We start from the raw sequence: 12,396 nt of genomic DNA on the forward strand, positions 1-12,396 counted from the left end.
CCACTCCTGTCTGTGCTTCTCTCCCTTTCCCCAGCTGGTGAGAGTCTGCAATCCCCTACAGTTCAGCCGGTGGGGAGTTGGGGATGGACTTGGTGGTGGATTTGGTTGGAGGTAGAATGACCATGGATTAAATACACGGTTTTCATTCCTTTCCCCTTGGGGATTTTCAGAGAAGGCCTTCCTGCAAGAAGGCCTTCCTGGCACCGGCGGCGGAGGTGGAGGGCTGGCTGGGCAAGTATAGGTGGTAGCTACCGGGGTGTGGTTGGCAGTGGGGTCCCTAGGTCTTAATAGGCAGTTGGGTCACATCAAAGAAGCTTCTGGGCAACCGGGAGTGGGCCTCCACCCAGAGTCTGGAAGGAAGGAGAAGACCATGCCAGGATGTAGAACTTGCGACTTTTCGAGGGACAGGCAGAGAGCGGAGTCATTGTCCCTTCCCTTCTTTCCTCCCCTCCATCCTAGAATGGGGTGGGGTGGGGTGGGCTGGAGAGAAGAGAGGAGAAGGAGGTGACCGAGGGGACTGCAGCTGGGAGGGCGGTAACCAAGGGGAGGGGAACTGGTGGCGTCCCCATCTCGCAGGTTCCGGAACGGCGACGCGCCGGCGCCCAGCTGATTGGAGCCCTTCAGGCCTCCCGCGCCCGACCGACAGCCCAATCCTATAAAGCTTCCTCTAAGCTGGGCCCTCCGCAAACCGGATCCAGAGAGGCTCGTGCCTTGCTTGCTAAGGAACCATGACCGGCCGGGACGAGCTGTCCGACGGGCGCACTAGCAGCAGGGCGCTGGTGCCTGGCGGTTCCCCCAGGGGCTCGCGCCCCCGGGGCTTCGCCATCACGGACCTGCTGGGCTTGGAGGCCGAGCTGCCTGTGCCCGCCGGCCCGGGACAGGGATCCGGCTGCGAGGGTCCGGCGGCAGCGCCGTGCCTAGGCCCGGGGCTTGACCGCTCCAGCCTCGCGCGTGGGGCCCTTCCGCTGGGACTCGGCCTCCTCTGCGGCTTCGGCACGCAGCCGCCGACGGCCGCTCGAGCGCCCTGCCTGCTCCTAGCGGACGTACAGTTCCTGCCGCCCAGGGGCCCCGAGCCCGCTGCCCCGCAGGCCTCCAGCCGTCAGCCGCCTGCGCTCGGCCGCCAGAAGCGCAGCGAGAGCGTCTCGACGTCCGGTAATCAGGCCCGCGCTTTACGCTCCTACCCCGGTCCCCTAGGCTCTGAACCGCGCAGGGGTCACAGACCATCGCCCCACCGCGCCCCTGGCCCCAGCGTCCCAGATCTAAGCGGGGAGCCCAGAGCGAGGCCCCGTCGCTGGAGGGGCATTCGCGGAACTGCGCCGCTTGCCCCTTGCTGCATCCCAAATCCCTGCCTCTCATCCGGGGTGCTGTTCCGTTAGCGATGTGGGACCGCTACCACCTGGTTCCACCACCTGGAACCTTTTGATGAGACCCTGGGGTCTTGGCACCCCAACAACCATCTCCAGAGGGCCTTTTTTCCCCCAGCGCCAGGCGCCAGTCTCGGCCTCTGGCAGCGGTGTGAATCGGGAAGGCCCGGACCTTTGTTGTTCACCAGCAGCACGCAACAAGGTACCAGGTGGAAACGCGGGCGGAAATGATCGAATGATTGAAGGTCCTTGAAGAGCACGGGGCCTCGAGCCCTGGAACTGTCCGCCCATCAGGGTGCTGAAAAGAGAGTCCCGGGTACCTTGCTCCTCTGCCGGCGCGGCGTCCACGCAGTCCCCCGTGCAGGAGAAACAAGCAACCTCGAGGATTCATTGTAGTTACGCCTAGAGATGTGTTCCTGGCCTACCCATTTCCCCAAAGAAATCCTGGCGGGTCGCGGGGAAAGAGAAGGAAGCAATGAAATTCTATAAAGGTCAAGGGCTAAGAAAGCGAGTGGTTTTGGGTGTGGGAGAGAAAAGAAAGAATTATACAAGAAAGGGTGGACTAGCGAAGGTACGTGGTAGAACCTAGAGCTGAGCATCCAGGCAGCCAAGGCAAAAAGAATACATTGGGTCTCTGATACTAAAAGGAAGCATGTCAGATCAACAGGCAGGCACATTTTCGCTCCACTCTGAAAGGACTTTATTTCATGAGCCTCTATATAAGATAAAATTAAACTCGCTATTAGTGTCACTAAAAATGCAAAAACTGTCTTCATGGGATGGGTTCCTTCTTACAAAACCAAAGGCAGCTAAATCCTACTCTGGCGGCGTTTCTGAAAGTCTGGAGCAGAGCTGTCCAAGAGAAATGCAATGTGATTATTACATGTTTGATGGAAATTTCTCACAGTCACATTAAAAGTGAAATGAATCTAAATACTATATTTTAACCCAACAATGATCACAAATATTATCATTTTACACATAATCGATACAAAAATATTTTACTTTTTAGGAGCACTAAGTCTTCTAACTCCACTGAGTGATTTATGTTTACAGCATGTCTTGATCTGACTGGCCACATTTCTTGTGCTCGATAACCTTATGTGTCTCATGTCCCATAGGTTGGACAGTCCAATACAGAATGTTTTCATCCAAGTCAGGTTTCTGGTGAACTAATTGATGGATGAGTAAAACTAGTATTATTTAGTTATTTTTGCCTTTATTCATTTTAAAAATATTTTGAGGCAATTATGCTTTCTAGCAATGAATCTCACAATAGTTCTAACCTTCTTTTCCATCTGGACTTTTTGATATAATGGGTATAAAAAGATAAAGCACAGTGGAATGGTTCTTGAATTTTCAAGGGCAACTACAAATCATCTGAGCACACTTGTCAAGAATGAGCCTCCTAGACCCTACCTCCAGAGATTCTGATTTGGTGCATCAGGGAAGGGGTGCAGTTCTGACAAGCATTCTGATGTCACAAGCCCCAGACTTCTTTTGGGAAATGTTGGTGTAGAGGTTAAGATGATGAGGCTGGGGGCAGAGGGGTGGGTGTGTTTGGAAGCAGTGTGGGGACAGAAGGTGCAATCAGTAACCAAGTAGTTTTGGCTTCAGATAATCTGGGATTTGAATTCTCAACTTCACCATTTACTAACTGTGTGATCTTGGGCAAATTACTTAACCATTCTGTGCCTCAGTTTCCTCATCTGTAAAAATAGGATGATAATGATAGCAGTCATTTTGGTGTTTTATTATTATATTAAGAATACTTGAGATAATGTATGGACAGTGTTAAGCACAGAACCTGGGATCTAGTAGGCACTAAAAATGCTAGTTCATATTGTTAACTACTCAAATACCCAAGAGGTTCATAACTTCAATCCTCACATTAAAATCCAGGAAATAGAGGGCAGAATATGATCACCTTTAAAGTCCTCTTCTTCTTTTTGTGCCAGCAGATGAGGACAGCCCGTATGAAGACAGGAATGACCTAAAGGCATCCCCCACCCTGGGCAAGAGGAAGAAGCGGCGGCACAGGTACAGGGCCAGGCAGTCCCCTCTGCCTGCCTTTCCTCGGGACACAGCCCAAGGTGTATGGTACCTGCATCTGAGAGTTTATGACCCTGCGTGATGGCAGGCCCAGTGGTCTCCTGGTTGGCAGTAGGAAGGGCACAGAAGCCATTTGGGAAGATAATTCTGCTGTTCCTAGGAGGCTGGGAAAATGCTACAATCTTGCTAGCATTTTTTTTTTTTGGCAGTATTTTAAAGACAATTTTGTGGGTCTGTCAAATGGATTTTGTCAGAATGAGCTGATGGAATTCATTAAGAAAGAGCTAAAGAACTGTTTTTGTTTGAATGAAATTTCTGGACTTTACATCAGCTAATCATTCAGAGGTGGGGTGTTCCATTATCATGAGGTGGCTTCTAGGGTGTGAACAGCAGGGGAAGGAGGCACGGTGGTCCTTAAGGCCAGGGAGGCTGCTGTCCCCAGGGGACACGTGCCCACGTGTGTGTTTTGGGGTCCTTGCAGGACAGTTTTCACTGCTCACCAGCTGGAAGAGCTGGAGAAGGCGTTCAGCGAGGCCCACTACCCTGATGTGTATGCCCGAGAAATGCTGGCTGTGAAAACTGAGCTCCCTGAAGACCGGATACAGGTGTCTGGGGTCCCTTTTCTCGTTTCCAAAGACACCACAGAGAACGTGTCATTCCCACATTCAGTGAGCCAATCAGCAGTCCCTTCTCTACAGCCAACACTCTCCCTTTGCACAGAAACTCCCTTAGCTGAAGGCACCACAAGAGCATGTCCCTGTGACCCTCATGCCTTTTTTCATTTTATTATTATTTAGTATCAAATCATTCTTTAAAATCACACGACAGTGTGTGCTGCAACTAGAAACTATAAAAGATATGTCAATGAAAAAAAATATATACTGCCTCTCCATCTCAAACCCTGAAAGAAATCAACATAAATGCCTGAGAAGACCTTTCTCCACTGTGTGGAGTATATTATCTGCCCCTGAATATGTATGTGCATACACACATCTACCTGCATATGTACACACGCTGACATGCATACACAGAATTTTGCTCTTGGTTTTGTCAGAAGATATGTCACTAACTGTTTTTTAACAGCTACACCGGAGTTCATAATAGTCTCTTATTAACATAATGTTTTTAATGAGAAATATCACCAGCATCCCAAGAGTCTAAGCTTGGAAGGAGCCATTGCCCCAGTGAACTCTTTCCAATCAATGAGAAAAAGCAGGAAACACTGTAGTTGACCTCGTCACACAATGTGGGAAAAGGGAGTTTGATTATTTAGTTTTTTTCATTCCTGACTCTATGGAAACTTCAGTGGACTTGGTCACGCGTGTCCCTACCGCGCTGAATGCCGGTGAGTCCGGACCGCACATGGGCGCCGCTGGGGGCTCCTGGGCGCGCTCCCTGGGGGCGGCTGGTTGGCCCTCGGGAGCTATTTCCTTCAGAAATAGCATGGGATCATGCTCGCGAGAGAAGCTCCGAGCCCAGGGACGCCGCCTCCGCTCCTCCAGGCGCCTCTCTTCACTGTCTCTTCTGTGTGCTCTCTGCTTCTCCTGCCTCCAATCAGGTCTGGTTTCAAAACCGCAGGGCCAAGTGGCGCAAGCGGGAGAAGCGCTGGGGCGGCAGCAGCGTGATGGCCGAGTACGGGCTGTACGGGGCCATGGTGCGCCACTGCATCCCGCTGCCCGACTCCGTGCTCAACTCCGCCGAGGGTGGCCTGCTGGGCTCCTGCGCGCCCTGGCTCCTGGGTAAGGAAGGGTCCCCGGGAGCGTACTGCTCGAGGTGTTGTAGGAGGTGGGGGAATCCCCGGGGGTCCCCACCGAGGCAGCCATTTCCAAAGCAAAGCAACGTCAGTTTACTGAGATGCAGGTCCAGAACCGTTCTTATTATTTTTAATTAATAACAAAGCTTGCAGCATCTGAATGGTTGCCTCATTTTTCACAGAGATTGTCTAGGCTGTGTGGAAGTCTCACCGGGCTATGCATGCTAAATAATTTGGGATTTAAGGGTGAAATGACATCATTGCATTATGTGAAATATGTTTCCCAAGTGTTGAATGCTGTTAGAATTTTTAGAAACCGTACAATTTAGGGCACTTGGTAATAGGAAACAGGGCGGTGCTGAGCAGCGACCCCTAGAGACAGTGAGCCCCTCCATCTGAGTCAGGAGAGCTGGCCCCGGGCTTGGTTCTGTCATGAACAACCTGCCGAGTGGCTTTTCTGTCCCTTGGATTTTTGGTGCTTCAACAGTCTCCGCTGCTGAGGTCCAAACTTCGCTGTTGGGCACTCTCAGGATGCTCCACCCTTGTTGCTCTGTTTGCTGTTGCCAGAAACCAGCAGGCAGGGATCGCAGATTGTGGGAATGAGTCACAGATGAGTACCTCCGGGCATGGGGGGACTAGTTAGGAGGATCATGGTGGCATTTTAGGTTTAGATGGAGGAAGTTTTTTGCTCACCGAACAGTTTTTGAACAGCTACCAAGCTGCCCTATGCTGGGCACTGGAGGTTCTAATCATAGATATGTCTCCACTTTGCTCTCAAGGACTGAAACAATAGAGGGAGCATTGTGGGCAGTGACCCAAGCCGGCTCATCTGAAATTACACAAGCAGGTGGGGAGGTGGCTTACTGGCATCCACCAGACCGCAGCCTTGGGGAAAGTGGGCCCAATGCCAATCACTGTCATCCAAAACACCTTTGCTGGATGTGACCCGGGGTCAGACACCTGCTTTAAACCCCTAAGGTGGGAGTTACCTACCTGCCTTTCCTGTAGGCCCCAGAGATAGGCACTGACAAGGACAATTCTAGTGGGATTTAGAGAACAATAAGAAGGACATTTACTTCATTGCTGAATTTAAATTTATATTTTTATTTTTTCCTTTTTTTTTTTTTTTTTTTTTGCAAGGGATGCATAAAAAATCCATGGGGATGATAAGGAAGCCAGGAAGTGAAGATAAGTTGGCAGGACTCTGGGGCTCTGACCACTTCAAAGAAGGTTCTAGCCAGAGTGAGTCAGGACCACAGAGAGGCTCGGATAAAGTGAGCCCTGAGCATGGCTTGGAAGATGTGGCTATCGACCTCTCCAGCTCTGCCCGGCAGGAGACCAAGAAAGTGCACCCTGGGGCTGGTGCTCAAGGAGGCTCCAACTCCATGGCACTGGAGGGGCCCCAGCCAGGGAAAGTGGGAGCCATATGAGACCCACAAGTCCCACCGTCAAAGGCTGAAAATGTGCATATTCCTCACTGGCATTTTCCAAAAGATAAAAATGGTCCAAGACATATACTCTCAGTTTGATTTTCTTCTGACACGGTCAAGATAAAATGCAATGCCACTTGCTTTAAGAGGACAGATGAGTGACCTAGGGAAAATTCTATTTCATTCTAGAATGGAAACGGTTCCTTAATGGCACTTTAACCAGTTAATTTGGTGCAAAACTTTTGATTCTCTTTTGTAGCTTGAGCAGGGAGGACCCGAAGTTCAAAAATGATTTCACTGCTGGGCATCATTTGAGATGTGTGGTTCAATGTGCTATACAGATGAACAGGTTAGGTCTGATGTCCTCATTCTCAATTAGGAAATATAAAATTCTTTAATCTCCAGAAGAATCTGATATCATTATAGTGAAGACTCCATACAGACACATGAATTAATTATATTGTCTTTACCTTGAACTTGGCCTTGGATATTTCAATTTTCTTGTTACAGGGTAATTTACGTTTTCCTGAGTGTCACTTGATAGGCTATTTATATTGGAACTCAAAGAAAGCCATACTCTGGGCGTTTCTGCATTTCCTTCAAAAATAGCATGGGATCACATTTAAACAATTGTTGGATAGCTGGAAACAGTGTTTTTAGGTCAGACCAGGCTTTTGGTCTTTTACAATTTTTGATTGAAAGCACTTTAGTGACTTGGATTTTGTAAATGTTTCCTTTCCTGCGTTTCCTTTGCCATTTCTTTATTATTTAAAAAATAAACATTTTGTGGTGTGTTTGCTTCTCAAGGCACTCCCTCTATTACACACATGCACATCTCCACTATCTCTGATCCCAGCCAAACTCTCCCTTCACCCCTTCTGAATCTGGGGACACGTGACACATTTTATTTATTCTTCAGGCTGCAGCTCTTATCATGTGTTGCTTTGTCAACTCCTCTGGGGCAGCAGCTGTGTCTGACTCACTCTTTGGAGTTCAGAGTCCAGAGAGATACCTTCTAGTTGATGGGAAAATGTGGTGCTTCGTGAAGAAGGAAGGGCAGTGCAAGGAAAGTGTGGAGCTGCTCATTGTGAGGGCTTTCTCTGGGAACTGGCACAGTGATCTGTCAGGCCAGGCTTGGTGGTCCCATCTCTGCAGGTAAGAAAACAGAAGCTCTCTCCCTTTGGCCAATTTTTCTCATTCTATGCTAGTTCCATACTGTTGGGAAAATTAAACATCACCAATTCCTTTCTGTAGCAACAGAAAATGATGAGCCCTGTGTTCTTGTATTAATTCTGGCTACTAGAGATCATAACTGAGGCCTGAGACTGCATCCATAATGAGCAGTTGGCATGAACTCTGGAAGTTCTTCTGTCTTTCCTGTTTAGAGACAGCAGCCCTGGCTCCGGGCTCTGGGGCCACACAGGTTCTGCCTCCCAGAAGGTTCTCAACACGTTTCCTCATGTTTACTCCTTGGTTGTTGCTTCCATCCCTCTTCCTTAGCTTATCCAGGATTGAGTTTGGGAGACGGAACCAGTAAGCTGTGCAACTTACATACATCACACTTAGACAATACGGGCAGCCACTAAAATTGTAACAGTAAGCCCTATTTATTAATGTGAAATGATGCTGACAAAATATTGCTGAGTAAAAAAATCCCTAAATAAAAGAACAAAGATAGAAATAAACAAATATGTAAGGCAGAATGAAAATGAAATAAATAACCTTGACAACTGGTTCTGCATACAAAATATACAAGTAGTGGACAAATCTCTGTGTAATGTTAAAAAGGAAAAGGAGAAAATAGGAAGTGGCACAAGACAAAGGGGCTAGAAGCACTAAAGTAAAAATGGAAGGATGCTTTCTTAACATAAGGAACTCTCTTCAATATGGCAGACTAATATTTTATAATGTATACATACTTACACGTGTGTATATATACACATATAATGTAAGAGCATAGTCTTTGAGGAGACTTTGCCACCTCTAGCCATGTGACCTTGGATGGGTTACACTACCTTTCTGATCTGTCGGTTTTTCAACTGTAAAATGGGGATAACAGCAGAACACTCGTTTTTCTGAAGATTAAATGAGATGACATGAGTAATGTACTTGGCTCAGTTTCTGGTGTAACTGAGGAAGGAACAAATTAAATATTTAACTATTATTACTGTAATTATTGGCATTTCTATTAATGTCAAAATTCAAGTGAGGAAGTTTGTTATCATTATCATTATTTGACAATATGGGACCAACAAAAGAAATCATGGAATATTAGCTTGTTGGAATGGTCTGCAACAACTCAAGAAGAACTCTAGGAACACAGCAAAATGTCACCCTCAGAGCAGGGCCCGGTGTGTCACTGTGCTGCTCTCTCTCTCTGGCTGTGCAAGGACCAGGAGCTCAACTGGCCACGCCCCACAGAGGACCACCACTGTCCTGTGGGACTAGAGTCTGGGGATAAGGACTTTGAGCTGCTCAGGAACATCATCAGGAATCCAGGACTCAAGCTTGTCCCCGCAAGGTCACTGGAGGCTCCTGAAGTCCAGACATCACAGTGGAGACCACTTACGGCCACACTTCATCAAGGAGTAAACCCCCACCGGCAAGCAGAGCCCCCTCTCACTCCTCAGTGGTCAGCACTGCATGTCACGCTGGGGCCTAAGCCAGTCGTCACCAGCCAGGTGGGCAGAATTCCTTGTTTGGTTTAGTCCAATCAAAATTCACCTCTGGGCCTGGATTGTGGCCAGCCCCTGCTCTTTTGCCCGTTAACTAATGTAATTTGGCCCCTTTCAACAGACAAGAAGGAAAGGGGTATGACTGCTGACCAACCAACCAACCAATAGGTCATCCCTATACAGGAGATAAAGTAGTGTGTGTGTAATATTAAGAGAGAAAACAAGAAACGTGTGCAGAAAGATGAAAAAATAGACGAAAATTCTTTAAAATATTCATAAAATTTTTCAGATCATGGACAAATGGATACTTTGAATTTTTAAATATGTTCTAAGTTTTGTAAAATTCGTATGTAAAAATAAAATAATTTTTATTATTAACATTATTAAAATATTAACACCACTTTCTCAATATAGGGTTAAATTCACATGAGACAAAAATGCTTTTAAAAATATCGTGTGAAAGTTTTTCAGGATAAAGAGTTCACATCTTGCCAGTGACTCCTGCGTGGTTCTCACAGTGCCCATCTGAGGATGAAGAGACCAGCAGGATTTTACACGTGGTCCTGTCAGCCCTCACTCAAATCCCGCAGCACGTCAGATTGGAATCTGGCCACAGACTGACAGTAGGACTGAATTGTTTCCAGTTTTCAAAACCGTTTGCCAGCTGAAATGCGGCTGTTAAAATCTAAAAGGAGATTTCAAAAAATTACAATTTTAGTAAGGCGAATTTGAAAACATTCCTAATAGGAACCAGTGTTAACACTCCTGTCTCTGTAGCAGCAGGAGGCAGCAGCTCAGGACTTGAGGACATTCATGAATTAAGGTGATATTTTCAGAAATGACAGAAGAACAAGATATAACAAATAATGCTTTTTCCTTAGGTTTAATCATATAAAAACAATATATGAAAACACAAATTGTTTTCTGTGGTCAATGAATCATGTTTAAATTCATTATCCTTTTGCATTCTCAGAGGATGAGACATTGGGCCGCAGAGAAGTGAAATGAACCTGCTAAGCCGATTGTCAAATGGATGAGAAACTCAGAGCCAAGGATCGGGAAAACACCCTTAAAGAACGAGGTGATGGCTGAGTCTGTCCCAGGCCAGTGCTTTGATAAGGCTGTGATCACCACAGTGGGATAGTATTGGCTCAGGGGGAAGAATGGACCCATGCAGCAGGAAAAGGAGCAGGCAGCACACACAGTGTGGACACAAAGCTGGTGTGGCTGACACCCGGGGAGGGCTGGCTTTTTGGTAAGTTACTGGGACAACTGTTTGTCCATATGGGAAAACATACAATTGGACCTGTACTTCACACCTTACAGGAAAACACTTCCAAGTGGATTAAAGACATGGTGTATATGTTTGGTGTGTGAAAGGCAAAACTATAAAACTTTCAGATGTTTTGATTTAGAAGATCCTTCAATTCTCCCCAAACTGTGGCTTAAAACAATCATTTTAAGCTCACAACTGTGTGCATCTATTTCAGCTAGGTTCGCCAAGCCACAGTCTCTTGTTCTCTCTCAGCCCCACCTTCCCCTCTCTTTCTACCGACATATATACAAGAGTTGTTGAGAAATGCTCTCCATTTTCCAGTGCAAACTTCTGCTCCTGGAGGCTCCTATTCACTGGACTTTGCAGGAGACACACAGGCTCCCCAAACCCTGCTGTGGTGCCTGATGACCTTCAGCTGAACCCTGTAATGCTGCTAAAGTCTGCCCCTCTGGAGAAGTGCTCAGGTAGCATTGTTCTGCCTCAGGAAGCATGCCAATTTTCCTGTGTCATCCTTGATGATCACTGCTACCAGACTTGCCCCCTGCAGGGCACCCTGATGTGCAAGGAATTCAACAGCCTGGGAGTTGAAAGCGTTGGTCTTCCAAGTTCAGCGTGTGCTTTCCCGTATCTGTTACCAGCTGATGAGAATAAACCTGCAGTCATGACAGCTAGGTCCAAGTGACAGGTGCAGAAAACTGCTCTTACAGAAATGCCCCTCCTTATTTAAGAGGCTTTGTCTATCACTCGGAACTGCTTCTACGCAAGATTATCTGTTGAAAGGGAAATGTCATACCAGGGCATTGTTCTGACTTTTCTGGACTTCCTCAACCCAAAATGCCTTGAAGAAAAAAAAAAAAGACACTGAGGGTTAGGGGAGGGTCTTACTCTGTCTCCAGGCTGGAGTGCAGTGGCACGATCATAGCTCACTGCAACCTCTACCTCCTGGGCTCAAGTGATCCTCCCACCTCAGCCTCCCGTGTTGCTAGGATTACAGCGTGAACCACTGCCCCAGCTACTTCCAACTCTTAAGAGTTCACCCCAGGCTGGCTGCCCTTTTCCCCTCTTTCCATCATGAGTGACACACAGGCATCCCCTTCGGCCAGCGTGGCTGACCTGCGTCTGCCTGGGCGCTCAGCTAGGCACCCATGTGAGTTCACAGCCTGGAATTTTAAGCGGAGGAGTTTCTGTGCTTTTCTGCCCTGGTCCCTCTTACTGACCCTCTAAGTCACCAGCCGTGGTCGTCTCCTCTTTGACCCCTGATCTCAACCCGGGTTTTGAAATGTGTTTGTTCACGTAATTGTCTGTTACCCACCCTTCCTGTCATTGCAGAATCCGTTGTCTCATACTGACATTTTAGGACTTTTTTTCACTTTCTTCTGTTGAAGATCGCCTACTAAAAAGGAGTACTTCCTCCTTTTCATTCTTTCTTTATAAGAATTACATTTTAATAGATAAATTAAAATTGTATATATTTATGGTGTAAGACGTAATGTTTTGGAATGTGTATACATTGTGGAAGGACTAAATTCAGGTAATTAACATAGCATTACCTCACATAATTTTTTTGTGTGTGTGGTGTGAACACTTAAAATCTACCCCTTCAGTGATTTCGAGTATGTAACACATTGTTAGTAACTATAGTCACCGTGTATACAGAACTTAAACTCATTCCTCCTGCAGAACTGAAATTTTTTGTCCTTCGACCAGCCAGGTTGCCTCTTTTCTATTTCCCTCTTTAACACAGTCAATTTTGTGCAGTAACTAAACTGGGAAGTGGAGGAGATTCTGGGGTCTCCTTTACTGTCCCATTAGGGAGCCCTTGGAGGGCCAGGGATTCCATAACAAT

At 47.1% G+C, this 12,396-nt stretch overlaps 1 protein-coding gene across 3 annotated transcripts; it reads left to right on the plus strand.

The window, feature by feature from the left end:
- Window positions 1–728: 728 nt before the first annotated feature.
- On the plus strand, window positions 729–12,015 carry VSX1 (visual system homeobox 1). Of its 3 annotated transcripts, none has more exons than XM_065522682.2 (5): window positions 729–1,152; window positions 3,326–3,404; window positions 3,898–4,021; window positions 4,975–5,155; window positions 10,872–11,113. In XM_065522682.2, the coding sequence occupies exons 1-5, from the start codon at window positions 729–731 to the stop codon at window positions 10,967–10,969; spliced, it is 906 nt and encodes a 301-aa protein (XP_065378754.1). In that variant the 3' UTR covers window positions 10,970–11,113. The 3 variants fall into 3 exon arrangements, with proteins under 3 accessions (XP_065378754.1, XP_005568200.3, XP_065378755.1); XM_005568143.5 differs by lacking the exon at window positions 10,872–11,113 and adding an exon at window positions 6,310–7,391; XM_065522683.2 differs by lacking the exon at window positions 4,975–5,155 and having other exon boundaries at window positions 10,872–12,015.
- Window positions 12,016–12,396: the final 381 nt, after the last annotated feature.

Source organism: Macaca fascicularis, chromosome 10 (assembly GCF_037993035.2).
Source record: "Macaca fascicularis isolate 582-1 chromosome 10, T2T-MFA8v1.1".
NCBI lineage: Eukaryota > Metazoa > Chordata > Mammalia > Primates > Cercopithecidae > Macaca > Macaca fascicularis.

Excerpts from the sequence above, each read along its gene's own strand:
- VSX1 (XM_005568143.5), top strand. The coding sequence starts at position 729 with ATGACCGGCCGGGACGAGCTGTCCGACGGGCGCACTAGCAGCAGGGCG. Across the intron at positions 1,153-3,325 it reads CGAGAGCGTCTCGACGTCCG|ATGAGGACAGCCCGTATGAA; the intron begins GTAATCAGGCCC and ends TTGTGCCAGCAG. Across the intron at positions 3,405-3,897 it reads AGGAAGAAGCGGCGGCACAG|GACAGTTTTCACTGCTCACC; the intron begins GTACAGGGCCAG and ends GGGTCCTTGCAG.